Below are 19,050 nucleotides of genomic sequence, written 5' to 3'. Positions count from 1 at the left end.
CACACACCCACACACCAACACACACACACACGCAGTCCCCCATCAGCACCACAAATCACAGTAATGAGCTGAGCCGTGGTCTTTGTTTGGCCATTGAGAGCGAACAAAATGGGAGGAGTGAATGTTGTTGAATGGGAGCTGACTGATGGTCTTCGACTCGCTTCATTAGTCATTTCAGCGAGGTGCGAGCCCAGCGCTTCTCAATGGCGTATGTTGTCAGGGCAACCGGTGGAATCTGTGTCGTATATCGGAATAAATAATGCTTCATAAAATGAGGGAAGTGATGTGAGCGTGACAGGAGGACGGAGTACAATCTGTGAAATGTAAATTATGGAGGTACACAGGTTTATCTCTGTCCGTGTGCTTTTGGATTAGGGATTGTGTGGGCTAAGCTGACAGTGAATCGACACACACCAGCAGTGATGCCGGGTGTGAGTAACACGGTGTGGATTAACAAACACAAAAATACTCTGCCCATCAGAGATCATGTGTTGGGCTAACACACACATACACACAGCCTGTTTCCCCCCTAGTCATATTGTATAACGCTGATTCATTGCCCATTATTACACTCTGTGAGCAGATGTGTTAAGATAGCTGCCTAATTTGGTTCGACCCATTTAGCATTTAGTTTTGAAACTGCTCAAACTCAACAGAAGAGCTTGTGCATAATCATTACAACCGGTTCAGGGACACTTTAGTCAGAAATATAAAAAAAATGCAGATGCAGGGACACGCATGAATGAATAGTCCACAACATTCCAGGATGGGAGAAAAACATGCTCTGGTTTATTGACATTTCTTTAAACCAATCACAATCGTCTTGGGTGGCGCTATGCGCTGCATGGAGCAACGGCACCTCTGCAAAATAGCCTCGGGAAGGAACTTATTTGGGTTTGTGTAAGTTCAAAGGTTGTTTTAGTCGTGCAACAGAAAACTCAGATTGGACAGATAGTCTAGCTAGCTGTCTGGATTTACCCTGCAGAGATCTGAGGAGCAGTTAACCATAGTCCTCATAAATCCACCGGAGTTTGAAATGCCAACATAAAGAAAGCGTAAGGAAAATGGACATCCGGCCGAATGAAAGACATCCGGCGGAATTTCCGGCGGCACCTGAAGAATCCCGGAAGTGGAACGTCATGGATATAGGCTACAGACATAGTAGGTCTACTCCAGCAGATGTGCTGTGGTTAATTTAGGGCTGCAACTATTGATTTTATTATTAATTGGACTAATTAATTAATTGATCAATCTTTAAAATGGATTAAGAGTGAGAAATATCCATAACAGTTTCCCAGAACTAAAAGTGATGTCTTCACACCCTTTCAAAATTCAATTAACCATCATAGAAAACAAAGAAAACCAACAATTATTCACCTTTGACTTGGCATTATTGGTTAAAAAAAGGATTCATTTTGAAATATTTTTTGTTTTTATTTTTGTCAGTTAACTGACTAATTCAGCTCTAGTGTAAATAATGTCTGTATCGTAAAATGAATAATAAAGAGTCCCCGTTATGTAATTCACAGGGAGTGTTTTGCATGTATGTTGACAGAAGGATGCAGGGCCATTCAGACTGTGTGGACACATTTTAAAGTTACGATCACAATAGCTTTGGCTTGTACTCATGCCAACATTTCAGTGTACTCGGCTCTAGTAAGTACGTTATTGTGTCAGTGAGTTTGTTGCAACTGCAGAGCACTGTGGTGTTATGAATCAGGTGTCTATAAATGGAGCCTTTCTCGATAGGAGTTGAATGTAGCTGAACTCCTGTGTTACATTTGGTATCCTCCAGACTTACTAAGTCAACCAGGGGCAAATGGGTGTGGGTGTGTGTGTGTGGGTGTGTGTGTGTTGAGCTTTAATGGAAAACTTTTTCAGCCATGTTTTTGTATTTTCTGAATATGTTCCTGAATCTTCGAATAGGAGACTAAAAGGCACAGGCGCACAATGTGTTAGTTGATATGAATGGGTAAATAAATGTAGATGTTTTGTTTAGGATATGTTTGTTTTTAGAGCTGCTGCTAAGATAAATCGATTATTTAATTAATCGATTAGTTGATCAACAGAAAATTAATCAGCAAGTTATTTTTCAAGCAAAAATGCGAAACACAGGTTCCAGCTTCTCAAATGTGAGAATTTGCTGAAATCTTATTTGATAGTGAACTGAATGTTGAAGACGCCACCTTGAGTTTTGGGAACTTGTCTTCTTCATTCTTCATCTTCTTCCGCTTATCCGGTAACGGGTCGCGGGGGTAGCAGCTCCAGCAGGTGACCCCAAACTTCCCTTTCCCGAGCCACATTAACCAGCTCCGACTGGGGGATCCCGAGGCGTTCCCAGGCCAGGTTAGAGATATAATCCCTCCACCTAGTCCTGGGTCTTCCCCGAGGCCTCCTCCCAGCTGGACGTGCCTGGAAAACCTCCCTAGGGAGGCGCCCAGGGGGCATCCTTACCAGATGCCCGAACCACCTCAACTGGCTCCTTTCGACGCGAAGGAGCAGCGGCTCTACTCCGAGCTCCTCACGGATGACTGAGCTTCTCACCCTATCTCTAAGGGAGACGCCAGCCACCCTCCTGAGGAAACCCATTTCGGCCGCTTGTACCCTGGATCTCGTTCTTTCGGTCATGACCCAGCCTTCATGACCATAGGTGAGGGTAGGAACGAAAACTGACCGGTAGATTGAGAGCTTTGCCTTCTGGCTCAGCTCTCTTTTCGTCACAACGGTGCGATAAATTGAGTGTAATACCGCACCCGCTGCGCCGATTCTCCGACCAATCTCCCGCTCCATTGTTCCCTCACTCGCGAACAAGACTCCAAGGTACTTGAACTCCTTCACTTGGGGTAAAGACTCATTCCCTACCTGGAGAAGGCACTCCATCGGTTTCCTGCTGAGAACCATGGCCTCAGATTTAGAGGTGCTGATCCTCATCCCAGCCGCTTCACACTCGGCTGCGAACCGATCCAGTGAGTGCTGAAGGTCACAGGCCGACGATGCCATCAGGACCACATCATCTGCAAAAAGCAGCGATGAGATCCCCACCTTGAGTTTTGGGAACTTGTGATGGACATTTTTTACTCTTTTTGTTTTGTTTTATGTTTAGACATCATAATGGAGAAAATAATGTAATGAGGCCAGAACATTGTGCTGTTAGATGCTGGAGTTTATTTATTTATTTATTTATGAATAATCCCATGAGGTATGGGATATAAAATTAATATATTCATTTGACCATATATCAGTTTGGTCAATGGTTGGTCAAACTAGGCTACTGTTGTGATTTAAAATGGGCAAATGTTCCCTTAAAGGCCACAGTATAAACTCTGACCTTGTTGCTTTATCGTTTAAAACTCTAATCTGATTCTGGTCCACCTGGGGGGTTCTAACACTGACCTCCACTCTCTTTCTCCTTTCTTCTTCTGTCACTCTATCTCCATCACTTTCATGTCCTTTTTAAATCTTGTTTATTATTTCTGTCTTTTTCTCAAGATTACAGCCTCACACATCTGCATTCTCACCCCATCGCTTTCTTTCTTGCTTTCCTCCCCGAGCATTTTAGAATGGGAGCGAGGGCTGCTGGGTAATCTTTGCTCTGAAGAGCAGCAGATTAAAATCTGAGATTACCAGAAAAGAGGAGGGATTACAACTTTTTTTTTTTTTTTGCATGTGGGTGTGTAAAGCAGGTCATATACAAACATACACGTGGTTCAGATTGTGTAGAGATATTGTCCCGTCCTTTAGCTTGTGTATTACATGTTGTGCTCAGTTTAAAAGCTTTATATAGGCCTATGTGTGTTGTCTCTGATGCTGGAGCTCCCCACATCAAAAATGGATCGCCAACTGTTGATTGATTTCTAACTCGATATCCATTTAGACCTCTCTCTTTTTCGCTGGAGTGTGATTAATTGATTTGTTGTATTACCTAGTTTCTCTCTGGTGTAGTCACCAGAGCAACGCAGCAAACTGAATGACCTCACAGTGTACATCACAGAAGGATGTTGCTCTTTTCTTTCTGCTGCTAAAAAAATGTTCTCTAAAAGCAACCCTGTCTCCTAGAAAATTACTTTACCATATAACCATACTGCATTCTAAATAACGTTTTGGCGAAAACATGTTTTCTAGCGACCAGTACATGAAGTCAAACTTTCGTTTAAAAGCATATTTAGGACGGAAGCGTCACTTTTAAGATTTACCGTATTATCGTTTTTCGGTCAAATGGTCTTTTGAGTGGGAGTGCTAGGGGCACTTTTATGCCAGCCTCAAAATAGCTATTTTTAAAACACTAAGAAGGCTCGACACAACATGAGGCTTTGCTCCAAGTATGACCAGGGGCTCTACACCTTAATGAAAGCATTGAGAACATTGTTTGTGTACACAGAGTTTACTAAAAAGAAAGGTTTTCAGCAACTCACTGTAGCAGTTGTTCTTCCGGTCGCCGTCCATCGAGCCAGTCAAGAAATAGTCGAGGGAGGAGAGTAAAGATGGAAAGCTCCTAAAGCTTAGTTCCATATAAATGCACTGATAATTTGTTGTTTTGTCGTTAGTGAAAAACAATATTGACCTTGTAGTTCAAAAAGGAGCCTCATATAGGAATGACATTTCCTCCTATGGAGTCTGTTCATTCGCATTCTGAGATCACCTATTTTTGACTGGGAAAATGGCGGATAGCGTAAACAACAACTGCTAACGTGAGTTGCTCAAAACCTCTCTTTTTAGTAAACTCTGTGTACACAAACAATGTTCTCAATGCTGGAGTTCATGTGTAGAGCCCTTGGTCATACTTGGAGCAAAGTCTCATGTTGTGTCGAGCCTTCTTAGTGTTTTAAAAATAGCTATTTTGAGGCTAGCATAAAAGTGCCCCTAGGACTCCCATTCAAAAGGCCATTTCACCAAAAAACGAAGATACGGTAAATCTTAAAAGATGATTTTATTGGAGGGAATGATCATTTTTGTATCATTATTCTCATTTTCATTGAAATATATATTTGAAAAAAATGATTGAAGTGTGATTACATTTTTTTTCTTTTTCTTTTGCGAGGATCTGTACCAAACAAAGATTTTTTTCTTTAGTCTGTAGGATAGGATTTGTAGGCCGGGATGTCTCTGCAGCACCACAATACTTTATTTTAGAATGGTTTGACACATATTTTGCCTTTAACAAATATTGCGCAGCAAATAATTGTGGAGCCCTATTACGTAGGTTACACGTGTTAACAAGTTAATGCTGACTTTTGGTTTCACACGGGACACTATCAGCAATCTACTGGCTGAAAGCCTCGTGTTTGTTTAACCCATCCATCCACCCCGTCCTCCAGAGGTTAGCAGACTTTGATTAGGAACAGATTTGTGATACGTTTCCCTCGAAACATAATTCAGAATACAGTTTTGTTGTATGGGGATATCATTTTTTAGAAGACAGGGCTGCCGAAAGAGCTCTACAAAAGTTTATTTGGGCTTACCACAGGAAGATACTACTGATACTAGTGATTCCTTAAATTGTAGGAGATGTTCCATATCAACTCTATTTAAAATGAAATCAACTTCTCTCTAAATATAGCACTTTATAATGAAATATCATTAGCAGCATTCATTTAGAGACATTAGTTTACTACAAATGAATAAATCCACCGAAAGGATTGGCAGCTGCACACTGCGTTTAACATTGTGCGCACTTCAGATGTCAAAGCAAATCATGTGTATTGTTCTGCTTAGTTTCAACTAAATACTTTAAAATGTATTGTTGTTATGAAAGGCTGTCGTCGACTCTTATCCTTCTGACCCTGCAACAGAACGGCTGGAGAGTGGAGACAAGCAGCAGCATCCTATTTGCATCAGTATGCTTGTAAAATATATATATATATTATATATATATATATATATATATATATATATATAATATATATATATATATATATCTATATATATATATATATATATATATATATATATATATATATAATATATATATATAGAGAGAGAGAGAGAGAGAGAGAGAGAGAGAGAGAGAGAGAGAGAGAGAGAGAGAGAGAGAGAGAGAGAGAGAGAGAGAGAGAGAGAGAGAGAGAGAGAGAGAGAGAGAGAGAGAGAGAGAGAGAGAGAGAGAGAGAGAGAGAGAGAGAGGAGAGAGAGAGAGAGAGGAGAGAGAGAGAGAGAGAGAGAGGAGAGAGAGAGAGGAGAGAGAGAGAGAGAGAGAGAGAGAGAGTTGGAATTGTTAGAAGAACAAAATTTAAATGCAAAGCACATTCAAGAACCATGGGTTTTAGCACATCCTCACAGAGCTGTTGGCTTGGTTGTGTAGACTCTTAGCCCTGATTCTTCTAAAGTACTAGTCGAGTATTTGTATTGGTTTGAGTGGCTGTAGTTCTGTAGACCATGTAACCCTTGAAGAACACATTTTACACAATTAAGCTCATATAACACATAACATAATTTATTTTAGAAAAACTTTACTTTCTAGTTTGCTCTGTTTTTTAAGTCTACACCAGCCATGTTTTCCTCTGGGAACATCTGTGAACATCACAGTTTAAATTTACAGTGAGTGTAAAAAAGAGGAGGGGATGAGGGCAGGATATCTCAGTCAGTCTCTCATCCCTCCATCTGTGGTGTGTTGATGAGCCTCTGGGGGGTTTTCCTAGGTCATGTCACTGCGACACTATGCCACTTTCATACTGTATGACATCCCAGTCTAAGAAACTACAGAGCTGCTGGAAATTTGGTTGCTTTTCTTATCACACATATTGCACCCAGCTGCACATCAAGTGTTGCGTAAAAATGCAAATTTCATGACTTTATGGGATGTTTCAACTTTTGATGATCTCTCCCAAATATTTCAGTTAACTTTTCAAATTTAGTATAAATCCTGTGCCAGTTTACACACCTCTGGGTTTAGGAGTCTGTAGATTCTGATGAAAGACCAGAGAGAGACTGCAAAAGGTTAGAAACTCTAGATCTATTAAATGGATATCAAATGAATACATAACACAGGCCTAAATGTTAATATTGAGCTATTTTTCAAATAGAATGCTGCCTCTTTCAGTAACAGAATCATTTCTGTATTGATTATTCTTGCCATGCACAAGTCATTTAAAAATAATCTGTCCAATTTTGGCACATGATTAAAGTGCTATTGAATCAAATAAAGAGGCTATATAAGCATGATTAAACATAATAGGGAAGCAGTAATGATTTGAAGTGCTGTGGCGAGCGCAATTACAGTGCCAAAGCAATGTCAGTCATTATAGTCAAACAAAAGCAAAGTAATGTGGGATCCATTAAACATGGCAGCTTGTTGCCGACTGTTGCGTGGTCTGACATCACCTTTGTGTCTCTTGCAGTACTTGCAGCCTCTGGATGATATGTGTCCTGTTCAGCCCACCACAAGTTTAGTATGTGTGGGTGTGTGCGGAGAGCAGCCTGTTAAGACTTGTAATCGGTTTTCAGTGAGTGCAGCGACACAGTAATCAGACATGCGCTGTTTACTTCTCCTCAGCCCCACCTTGGGTTTGGCCTCAGTGTGTCTGTGTATTACCGCAGGTAGAACAAAGGTGGCGTTGTCAACATAAAGCGAGGGCTGAAGAATAAATAGAGAGCTCTCTGTTTTGTTCTGACTCTCATCCACATAATATTGTAGATCTTGCATGTTACATATTTAATTATAAGAAGGCAATGGGCAAGAAGGGATTTAAAAGAAGATGGTGATTTTGTAAGTCTAAGTTCATCAGGCAAGCTTTTTCAGGCACTTTACAGTTTATTAATCGATAATAATAAAAAATAATCCTTAGTTGCAACCCTAGTCAAGATAATAACAATATAAAAAAATTGTCTGATAACAGTATGTAATATGATATGGCAAATATATGCAAAAATCTAAATAGTAAAATATTTAGGGTTTTTAATTTGCTTGGAATCATTAATTTTGACAACCCGATATTTCTAAAATAACACAATATGACCATGGTACAATTCCACCGAAAGTCAATCATTATTTTGGAAGTCACCCACTGTGTTTTTTTACTATTTTCTGGTGTATATATACCAAATTATCATATACCTGTAGTCAAGTCAGTTGTATTCTGACTTTCCTAAAAAATTGCATAAACTCTACATGTTTGTATTCTAGCCCATTTCTCATTTTCTGTCTGCTCTGTGCTTTCCATTTATTCTCTTGGGTCGTTCTCGGGCGTATTTTTGGAGCCCCATGGGGAGGTGGTGTGCCTGTCTGCCAGTGCCTCCTCCCCAGAGGAGGCTCCTCTTCTCTGGCCACAGAGTCACGGCTGATCCTCCAGGCAGGAGGCTCTCCAGTCCAATTCACATGAACCAAATGTCTCATTTCACCTTAACCTGTCCCCTCTTTTTTTTATCATAGGTGAACTGACAACTCTTTTCTACTTCTGTACGTGATTTGAATGCAGTTTTTAAAATGGAAACGGTTGAATGAACACACCTGGAGAGGATATCTTGTCACCAAAACCAGTTCTGTTATTTTTTTTCTGTCTTCCTGACACAAATGATTTACTAACAATTTAACTGTTGGACATCAGCGCATCAAATATGCATAATGTGTTAAGATACTCAGAGGTTTCCTTTCAATTGCAGTATTGGATATAGGCAGTTCCTCCTTCCTTAATTATTCAAATCTGTTCCATTGAAGTCATTTGAGAAGATAAGAAAAGTTATGAGCCCTCAAATCCTAGCGGCAGATATAAAAGTGAAGTGGTGATATAAAAATTAAAAAACAGCATTAAGATAATGTGAAAATTATACGACACAGCGTTTAGTAGCAAACAGAGAGCACACTGTAATCCTAATGATTAATAGCTCTATTAGAGACCCAGTATGTGGCCGTTTCATTTATTATTCATACAATAGAAACAATAATTTTGCACCATTTTTGTTTGAGTTGTTGCAGAAAGAGTTTTAAGCATGCACAAAATGCTCCTTTATTTCTAGCATTTCAGATTTCATTTGTGCCTCTCGAATGGATTTGAATTCACCGGCAGGTGCAGTGGTTTGTGTAACCTGCACCTTGTTCTGCAGCAGCATGATGCATTAGCCTCGGTGTACAAGCTTTTCTCTTGAGCCCCTTAGGAAGTACAGTCATAAATTACCAGGGATACTCATCTGTGTTATTCTCAAGTCTGTTGGAACAGAGTGGCCTTGGCAAACCTAACCGGGTTTGCTAGATTGTTATAAATTATGGTCTGAGTACATCGCCATATTAGTCCAAAGAGTAGTTTAAGTTAGGTAGGAGAGCGATAATGGTGGACGAGGAGAACTGAAAAACTGCAAAAACAAAACGGAACATCCATTTTTAGCCACGCTAGCGACGTAGCTGTAGGGACGTTGGTCAGTTGGTCGACATCTTTGATATTTCTGAAATATCTCAACGATTGCCGTTATATTTCTAACAAACATTCAAGGAGCATTCATTTATGGCATAGGTTGGAGCATCCATGTATGGGGCAGTTACATGTCACCTCTCTATGGTGAGCTAGCTTCCTGTTATTGGCTTAAGAAGTCTGGTTTTAAACATCTCCTCCACTTAATCTCTTGATCTCCCTATCCCATTATTTCCTCCCCTACACTCTAAACACACTCCAGTTTAATTCAGCTGGTGCTAATCTGGTGTGCGGGTTCAGACTGTGTGGCTCCACGTTGTTTAGATCCAACTAATATTATTGGCTTTGGCTTTCACATATTTTGTTTTACATTCTCTCTCTGATACTAATAAGAAACTGATCAATTTGTTTAGATTAATTGATTAATCTTTGGGTTTGTATAATGTCAGAAAATAGTCTAGTGAATGTTGTCTTATACAATTAACAGTCCAAAAAACAGAGGATGGCTAATTTCCACTAATTAAAAGCTGTTTTCTCAAAAAAGAAAAGAAACTGCACCTGCCAAGCTAGACATGGTTATATTTTAACATTAAGGCTGTAATTTAATGATTAATTTCATTATTGTTTAAACTGCAGATGCTTTTCTTGTTTTTGTCAATTAAATATCAGAAAATAAAATTCCCCACAGCCCAAGCTGACATCTTCAACTGTTTTTGTTTTTGTCCAGCCAAAAGTCCAAAAGACAAAAATATTCATTTTACTGTCATGTAAGTCAAAGAAACACATCAAATCTCCACATTTGAGAAGCTGGAACCAGCAAATTGTTGGCATTTTTGCTTTAAATCCTTGCCGCTCTATTCCATATAGTTAATTACTATACCTTACAGCCTTGAACTGTAGGTTACCATAAGTTATCTAAACACGTATAGGAGTGTGATGTCTTATCAGCACATTAGTATGTATAGCTTAGGTGAGATACTATTGCACTAGCTTCTGATGTGACTGTTGACACTGACAAATAACATTTATGACCAGTACTTATCTTAAGGGGATTTTACATTTCCTGTAAACAGCCTTGATGTGATGGATTGGTGTTGGGGATAATGTGTCACTGGCGCACTGCTGCTGATTGGTTTTTGACAAAAAAGTTATGTGTCACCTCTGCGTTTTGCCAAAATTACACTGATTAGCTGAAGGGGAGTATTGTGTCGTTCATGAGGGACAACATGTTTACTTGTTTCTGACTTGTGTCTACCTCTGGCTCTTGTTAGTGGAAAATAAATTGATGGATCGGAGGCAGTAATAAAGAGCTTCTGACTGCCGGAAGCAACAAAAGAAAGGTTTCTCTTAGCAATTTCCTGTGTGTGTTGTGCCTGGCTGTTGTCTCCCCATGGCAATGTCCCCACTCCCAGCTCCCATCAATGAGATGCCTAAATGAGCTGGCTTAGTGGGAGTTGGAGTAGCACTCGCTGGCCCACTCTATTTCTCTCTTTTCCACATACAGTACAGACCCCGAGCTTCCTCTTCAGTCTCTAATCTTAGATTTTGGATATAGAATGCCAATGCAACTCACACGCCAACGCAGAGACACACTATATTTGCTTCGTGTAATGTTGCATGCTTTACTTGTTGGTTTTTGGTTGAGTTGTTGCCTTCAAGTGATCATTGTTTTCATTATCAGTTAATCTGTAGATTATTTTTAGCCACACTAGCGGCATGGCTCTAGCAGTGACAAGGTCAATCGGTCTATTACTTTGGTCCAGACTGAAATATCTCCCTCATCTACTAGATAGATTGGCACACACTTTTGTTCAGACATACATGGTTCTGTAACTATACATCCTACTTACTTTAGTGATCCCCTGACGTTTCCTCTAGCACCACCATTAAATTCATGTGTGGTTTTGAGTGAAATGTCTCGACAGCTATTGGATGGATTTCCATGAAAATCTGGTACAAACATTCATGTCCTCCTCAGGATGAATTGTAATAACTCTGGTGACAATCTGACTTTTCATCCAGCGCCATCATCTGGGCAACATTTGAACTTCTCCACTACTTCGGTTTGTGACCAAATACCTGCAAAACTAATCACATTCCCATCAGCCTCAGCTGTACTTTGTTTTTAGTACTTATTAGCAGGTATTAGCATTCTAAGATGCTAAACCAATATGGTGAAAATAGCAGACATTACCTGGTAAACATCAGCATATTGCCATTGTCATTTTAAGCCTGTTGGCATGCTAATGTTTAGTTCAAAGCATTTCCGGGCCAAAGTACAGCCTCATAGAGCTGATAGCATGGCTGTAGACTCTTCGTCTTGTTTTTAGAGTAATCTAAAAATCTATCAATCTGAATTCCCAGACCAAAGTTGACTTCTTCAAGTTGTTTGTTTTGTGTGACCGAAGGTACAAAAGTCAAAAAGGAATTACTTCACAGCCTGAAACACAGAATAGTTACACACACAGGGCTTAGGAGACCATTTGGGCTTTAGCAGAAAGGGGGGAGGGACTGAGAAGTTGTCGATGTTCAAATTCTTTGGCTAAGTCCTGGATCTTCATAATCCTACCTACAGCACCTTTAAATGTGTTGATCTATGAATCAATCTACTAATCTTTTCAGAAATAGTTAACAGTATTCATGTATTTGTGTGGTCGTTTATGGAAGGAAGATTGAACAGCAGTAGAGTATGTGAGATTTTATCATATACATATATAGATAGATGTTTATGCATCAAAGCCTCGAGTCCAGATTTAAACACAGGAAGCTGCAGATATGTAAATTAATCAACTAAGCCACCAGGACATTACATTTTTTTGTCAGCTTTTTGACTTGTAGGCGGTTTGCTGTGAAAAATCGAATTCAGAACATTTTTGCAGGGAGGTTTATGGTCAGAAGTTCCCTCCAAGAAAATCGATTGGAGGCCATATTTCATTTTTTAAGAGATTCTGCATTCGCATCATTAATGCATTTTTTTTTTTATTTCTTAGAGACTAGTTGAATCACCTATTTTCAGACCTATCCGAATATCTCCTTTATATTTTTCCGGTGGACAGATGCCCTGGTGTGTTTGTGTGTTTGTGTGTCCACCCATCTGTATAATAATCTAAATGGCCTCAGCGCAGACCAACAGGGTCATAGGATGAGTTGTGACCTGATATTTGCTCTGTAGAGCAGACACGTGTGCCCCTCAGAGACATATGGTGCCTCTTGTGTGTTCACATATTTTTATATATTTTATATATTTTCACATATTTTTCCACTCTCATACGTGTGTGGACTGCTGAGTGTGAGCCACTGCCAACTGCATGTTTATACACGTAACCAGGTTATTTGTATGTATGAGGAAGGGCAAACATGTTTGGTTTGGTTGTTACAAATGTAAGGAAGCGTGATCTGGTTTTAAATGTAAAATATTCAAGGTTTGTGTTTTTTGCGAGTCCAAAGCAGGAGGTTAAGTGTATGCTGCAGTAGGAGGATGATGCACCGTTTCTTGTTCATTGCCATAGACTCACAGTGTAATCGTCCACTAGTCATCAGGCTGCAGCTGATTAGACTTAATTATTAAATCATCTGTTCATTATTTTTATGATTACACTTTTACCACCCACTGTTCCAGCTGCAGCACGCTATTACATTAATATTAACTAGGGCTGTCAAAATAACGCGTTAATTTCGATTAATTAATCTGAGAAAAAATAATGCGTTAAAAAAAAATAACGCAGATTAATCCATTCCATATTGACGTTTGACCCGGAGCCGTTCTAGCCACCACTCGACTGTAAAATGAAGGAGGAAGACGAGAATGTGCTGCCTGGATCATTAACTGGAACATTTACTTGTAAAAATCTTCTTCCTGCCAACCCTGGCTACCGAAATGATATGCCATTGATATGTCTGCTCTTCAGTCAGTTTTCGTTCCTACCCTCACCTATGGTCATGAAGGCTGGGTCATGACCGAAAGAACGAGATCCAGGGTACAAGCAGCCAAAATGGGTTTCCTCAGGAGGGTGGCTGGCGTCTCCCTTAGAGATAGGGTGAGAAGCTCAGTCATCCGTGAGGATTAATTAAAAAAAATAAAAAATATAAATAAATAAAAAATAAATAAAATAAAAATAAATAAAAAAAGGATCAAAATCGATGCAGCAGAATCAGAGATGTCGTCTTTTTTATTCCTCTCATTCTTCCTTGGCAAAACCTGGTGCCTACATTACCCACATAGCAACTCAACCGATAGCTGGGTCAGAGATTTGGGTGTGTTAATAACTTTTTATAATAAGTTTATTTGATGTAGCACCTTTTATAGACAAGGTCACAAAGTGCTTCAAGTGAAATTGTTAAAATACAGTAAGACCCATACAGAAAATGATTAAGCAAAAAATAAATAAAATACCAATGGAAAAAAAATATTATTGTTCTTATATATGTTATGCTAGTAGCAGGCTAATGTAGCCTCCAACATGAGAAACGAGCTGTCTTTTTTGTTTGAGGCACACAGACATGTATAGAAAACCCAGTATAACTGAACAAAATAAAAAAATAGACTAAAGTAAATAAAAATGAAAACCTTAAGAATATGGTGTCTCTAAGGGTCTATGGCCTCATCCTTACAACTATAAATTATTAAAATCTCATCAGCAGCTACCAGAGTCTGACCAGCAGTCAAACAAATCCCCAAATTATTGATTTTATCGTTTAATAAAAGAAGAGAAAACCAAACAAATCTTCAATTTGTGAAGCTAAAAATGTTCTGTATTTTTACTTAATGTTGATTGTATCAGTATTTATTTACAGCACAGGTTTGTTCAGGTTGCATTTCTGGCCGTCTGGTTGGACCGATGGACGTGTTATGTGTGCTGTTCTGAGGGTGATAGCCATCTGTACTCAGGAGTAGCAAGAAGAAGTACAGTTACAGTATAATTCAAACCAAAGGATTTACATGAATGACTTTTTATGTTAATAAAAAGTGACGCTAAGTTAGTGACTGTTTGATATTACACCTATTATAATATTCATCTATTATTCATGGCTTGGGTTGATGGTTGCTGACTGCAGGGTGTATCACAAAGCCACAGGACACAATTAAAATGTCAAGCTTCTGTGTAAAAAGAAAAAAAAACCCGCCTTCAGGGTTTGTCAGCAGTTTGCTCGTGTGTCTATGTTTTAGTGCTTAGTCTGTCTATGTGCGCTTTGCTGCCGTGGCAACAAGAGTTACCACATACTTATATTTTAGGTTGCCTTGTGTAATCATCTGCTATTGTCAATACAGAGTGGATTTTCAGCACAAGATGCTCTGGAGGCTGTTTGTTTGGAGCCTTGAGTTCCACACTGCTCCACTAACTGACCATTGTGCAGTCTTCACACATACTTACTGTCTCATCAGCTGCCTTTTTTTACCCTCTTTCCCTCCAGTCTAAATACAAGAATCCTCTCAAGACTATGCGCTCGATACTCTTCTGATCCTCTTGTTTTTTTTCTTTAGCTCTGCTCTTATTTTCTGTCTTTCTTGCCAAAAGACAAGAGAGACAGTTAAGTGAGAGATGGAAAGAAAACGGTGAACTCAAATGATGAAAAAGCTTTTCTATGAGGCCACATAAACACACCTAAAGACACCTTATGTTTTATATCAATGGCACAAGATTGTGCAGCAGGTTTTTGGTACATTAGTTTAGCCTGAAAGTCTGTACAGACAGCTATACGACGTGCGCTAGAAAGATGCGAGCGAAGCCATTCGGTCCGATGTGGCAATGCTGCCGAATATCCAGAAGTTAAAGCCCGAGCAAAAACAATCTTTGCTGAGTTGTGTTGGTGGCCATGATGTTGTGGCCCTCCTCCACCAGCTCACTCTGTTAGTGGTGAAGGAGTTGGCTAAGGTTAACACTAGCAATGCTAATGCTAAATATAAGCCGATAGTTGTCGGTCTCCCCTCTTGTTGCCCACGCGCATGACATACGTCACTACCAAACGTTAGCGATTGGTTATGGCAGATCCAGAGTGGCTCTGGGCAGATCCAATAGTTTTAAACTTCAACAGAGTACCCGCCTTCAAGGAAGTTAACACTTGTCAATGGAGAGTGGCCAGACTCTCTGTACAAATGAAATGTACGAGAGCCTGGTAGGACCAGGCAACAGACAGCAGCATCTAAGGTCAAAGTCGGTCTTTTGTCTGCAAAATATGTTTTTACTGTCGGTATACCACTTATTATACTTCAGAAGAGCTTTAATTTTCTCTCCGAAGTTGTTTAATTAAGCATTATACAGTTTTTCACCTCTCAAATACTAGTCTCAGTAGCCGAGCGAGCAGCATCACAACAGGGCAAGCAACAGTGTAGCTTAGCCTAGCTTCTTAGCCATTGCTAGCTTGGGACTTTGAGGGAGGTGGGTGTAGTTTTAGCAACCAGGCTTCATTCAGCCCACCCCCCCTCCCCCACCCCGACTGCGGGAGCCGCCCACTTTGAGCGTCATTTGGGCTCTTCAGAAACCAATGGGTGACGTCAGGGACACTTCTTCCATATATTTTACAGTCACTGGTCTCAACAGTAGTTTTATGTTGTGTGCTGTCAGTCGAATAAAACAAGACATTTCATGTCACCTTGTGTTCTGGAAAAAAAGTTATGGATATTTTTACATTAAAAAGATTATATTTGTTGATTTTACAGTTGCAGTCCAAATATTAACCCTCCTCGTGTGTGTGTGTGTGTGTGTGTGTGTGTGTTCACAGGCGGAGCGCACTTGCGATGCCAACATCCTCAGCGTCCCGGTGCCCCTTCGTCGCGGCGGCTCAGAGTCCAACCTGGTGGACAGTGTTGGGGATGACGGAGTGGGCCTGGATTTCACCAAGGGAGCGCTGGGCATCGACAGCCTGCAGCAGAAGATCCTAAAGGTCAGAGGAAACATTAGTCACCTCCTGTGTGGCCTCTTTGTGGTATGTTTGACTTAGGCCCTCTGAACAAAATCACAAAGACTAAATTAAATTACCTCCTTTGCTCGGTTTGGTGGTGCTTTGTAGAGCAGTCAAATTTCTGTTGTCCATTAGTTATTACTACAACGGATACCAATCAAAGCAGCTATTAAATTAATTGGTCATCTTCTGATCCATTCTCATCATAGCCCTTGTCTAAGCTTTCCACCATATGAACATTAGGCTTCACTGCAATTTAGTTTGATCACTCTCAGTAGATTCTATTGTTTATTCAAATTTTTGAAAGTATTTTGGGTCCATAACCAAAACCTAATGAAGGGATTATTAACAAATAACGTAATAAATTGCTGCTCCCAGTGAGTAATATAAACAAAGCAATAAACACGTGTAGCAAGTTTCAAGAAGTGACGTTTTGTTTGTAATGACCCCGACACTTCTCCTTAAAATGACGTTTTAAAACGGCATTGGATTATGTTTAAGTTATTATTGAGGATGCTCAGATCAGTATCGGCATCTCATTAAAGGTTTCCCAGGAGTTTTTCTTGTAAACAAACCAACAAACAATTATGTTTTCATTCACTGTCACTCACCAAAAGTCTACTCTCTAAGTATGAACCCTTGAAGTCAAACAAACGTGTTGAATGAATTTCCTTTCTCTTAAAATATTTGCAAGCAGGTTTTTTTTTTCTAACATTTTTAAATACAGCGTTGTCTAAATCCATCTTTTTCTCCTTTCAATCTGCCTTAAGGTGACGGAGCAGATGAAGGTGGAGCAGACAGCTCGGGACCAGAACGTCGCAGAGTACCTGAAGCTGGTGAACAATGCCGACAAGCAGCAGGTGGGACGAATACGCCAGGTCTTTGAGAAGAAGAACCAGAAGTCGGCGCAAACCATCGCCCGGCTGCAGAGGAAGCTGGAACAGTACCATCGCCGTGTGAAGGACAGCGAGACCAACGGGAAGCACAGCCACAAGGATGGCAGCAACAAGGAGTCCGGGACTCACAGTAAGGAGGGCAGCCTGCGGGACGTCAGCGCCACCGGACGGCACCCGGCTCTGGATAAAGTGAAGACAATCGGGCCTGGGGTGTCGCTCTCGCCGCCATTCTTCTTCAACAAGTCACGGGAGTTCGCCAACCTCATCAGGAACAAGTTTGGCAGCGCCGACAACATCGCCCACCTCAAGAACCACATGGATTCGGGGTCGGGGCTGCAGGCGGACGGCGCGTCGAGGGGTCTGAGCGGGAGCGCCACCACAGTAGCCAAGGCGACCAAGTACCAGAGCGACGACGAGTGCTCCACGGGGACGTCTGCATCCGCTGACTCAAACGGGAACCCGGCCGGGGGCTCCGGGGCGGGATCTGGAGGTCCGGGGAGGTCAGACTCCAACGCGCGGCTGGGGGAGGTGCTGGACATGGTGCGGGAGATGAGGGAGGCTCAGGCACTGCTGGCAGACGACATGGAGACTCTGAATACACAGTTCAAACGGGATTACAGCTACTTCACTCAGATGATGCAGGAGGAGAAATACAGGTAGGTACAGCATCAGAAGATCAAGGAATTTAACCACTCACCCTGGCAATACTGGTGCCATGTTATACCCATATAGGACACACATTAACATCTGGTCTGTTAAAATACACAAAGTAGTATTCATGAATAAGTACTGTAGGTCAAGCAGCACTCTATTAGATTAGTAAACACATGGATGTTTCAGTGAGTGTGTGATGCATGGGAGTCTTTATAGTATATTTGAGTGGTTCTTCTTGTCACTTGTAAATTAATTTGTGCCCCTTTTTAAATATTTATGCTATAATCTAGATCAGTGAATCCTAAATTGGGGCCAGGACCCAAGATAAATCTGAGGGGTCCAAGAAAGGTTAAACAAAATTGAATTCTTCTTTTTTCTTGCAAAATACTTTAACTTTCTCACGCTTAAAGTCCTTCAAATATAACCATTCCAGAAGGAAAAATTACTCATTGGTTGAGCAGCTCATAATGCATGGCCACACTAAAGCCATAGCCTGTAGAAGTATGAAGGATCACAAGTACAGTACTTCATTTTAAAGGGCCACAAGCCAAAAAGGCTATTCCAACATATCAAGGCAAATATTTTAACTTCTGCTGCAGGTGTGTCAATAATCCTCACCCCGCAGTAACCCTCCTACATGGGAGTGACACATTTTGTTTGTACATCTTTGGATCTTTAAAGAGCTATTGACAGTTACTACAAGCTTCTGTATGCTAAAAATAGATGGCAGAGCTTAAACACACACCTCCAGACTGTTACTAAGTCAACCAGGGGCAAATGTTTTCAGCAGCTTAGTTGCAGTAGTAGACGAACTGCTGTACTGTTACTCACCCACACATACATGTGCATACACACATTATGCATCATTGTGTGTGTGTGTGTGTGTGTGTGTGTGTGTGTGTGTCAGGTATGAGCGGTTGGAGGACCAGTTAAATGACCTGACGGAGCTCCACCAACATGAGACCTGTAATCTGAAGCAGGAACTGGCCAGTATTGAGGAGAAGGTGGCCTACCAGGCCTACGAGAGGGCCAGGGACATACAGGTAATGTGTGTTTTGTATACATGCATATAAGAACTAGTTATATAACACACTACGGACTTACATTTAACATATATTTGAATAAGTACAGTGCTGGAATTCCTCTGTTTCGAGTATACAGACACTAACCTCTAGTACTGAAATTATTATTTGACTTAAATGAACATGCCGACTTATTGGGACTTTAGCTTATTCACCGTAACCCCCAGAGTTAGATATGTC

General features: G+C 40.6%; 1 protein-coding gene across 3 annotated transcripts in view; it reads left to right on the top strand.

Annotated features, from left to right (window-relative positions):
* tmcc3 (transmembrane and coiled-coil domain family 3) overlaps positions 1 to 19,050 on the top strand; it is a 52,086-nt gene that overhangs the window by 29,127 nt on the left and 3,909 nt on the right. For all 3 annotated transcript variants that reach the window (XM_031313384.2, XM_031313386.2, XM_031313387.2), the window contains 3 exons: positions 16,059 to 16,220; positions 17,009 to 17,790; positions 18,696 to 18,831. In XM_031313384.2, the coding sequence (XP_031169244.1) occupies positions 16,059 to 16,220; positions 17,009 to 17,790; positions 18,696 to 18,831 (1,080 nt within the window). The remainder of the gene's footprint in view (positions 1 to 16,058; positions 16,221 to 17,008; positions 17,791 to 18,695; positions 18,832 to 19,050) is intronic.

The sequence above is a fragment of the Sander lucioperca genome, chromosome 20 (genome assembly GCF_008315115.2).
Source record: "Sander lucioperca isolate FBNREF2018 chromosome 20, SLUC_FBN_1.2, whole genome shotgun sequence".
Taxonomy (NCBI): domain Eukaryota; kingdom Metazoa; phylum Chordata; class Actinopteri; order Perciformes; family Percidae; genus Sander; species Sander lucioperca.
The sequence above is the reverse complement of the archived record's forward strand: the minus strand, read 5'-3'. Positions and strand labels throughout refer to the sequence as shown.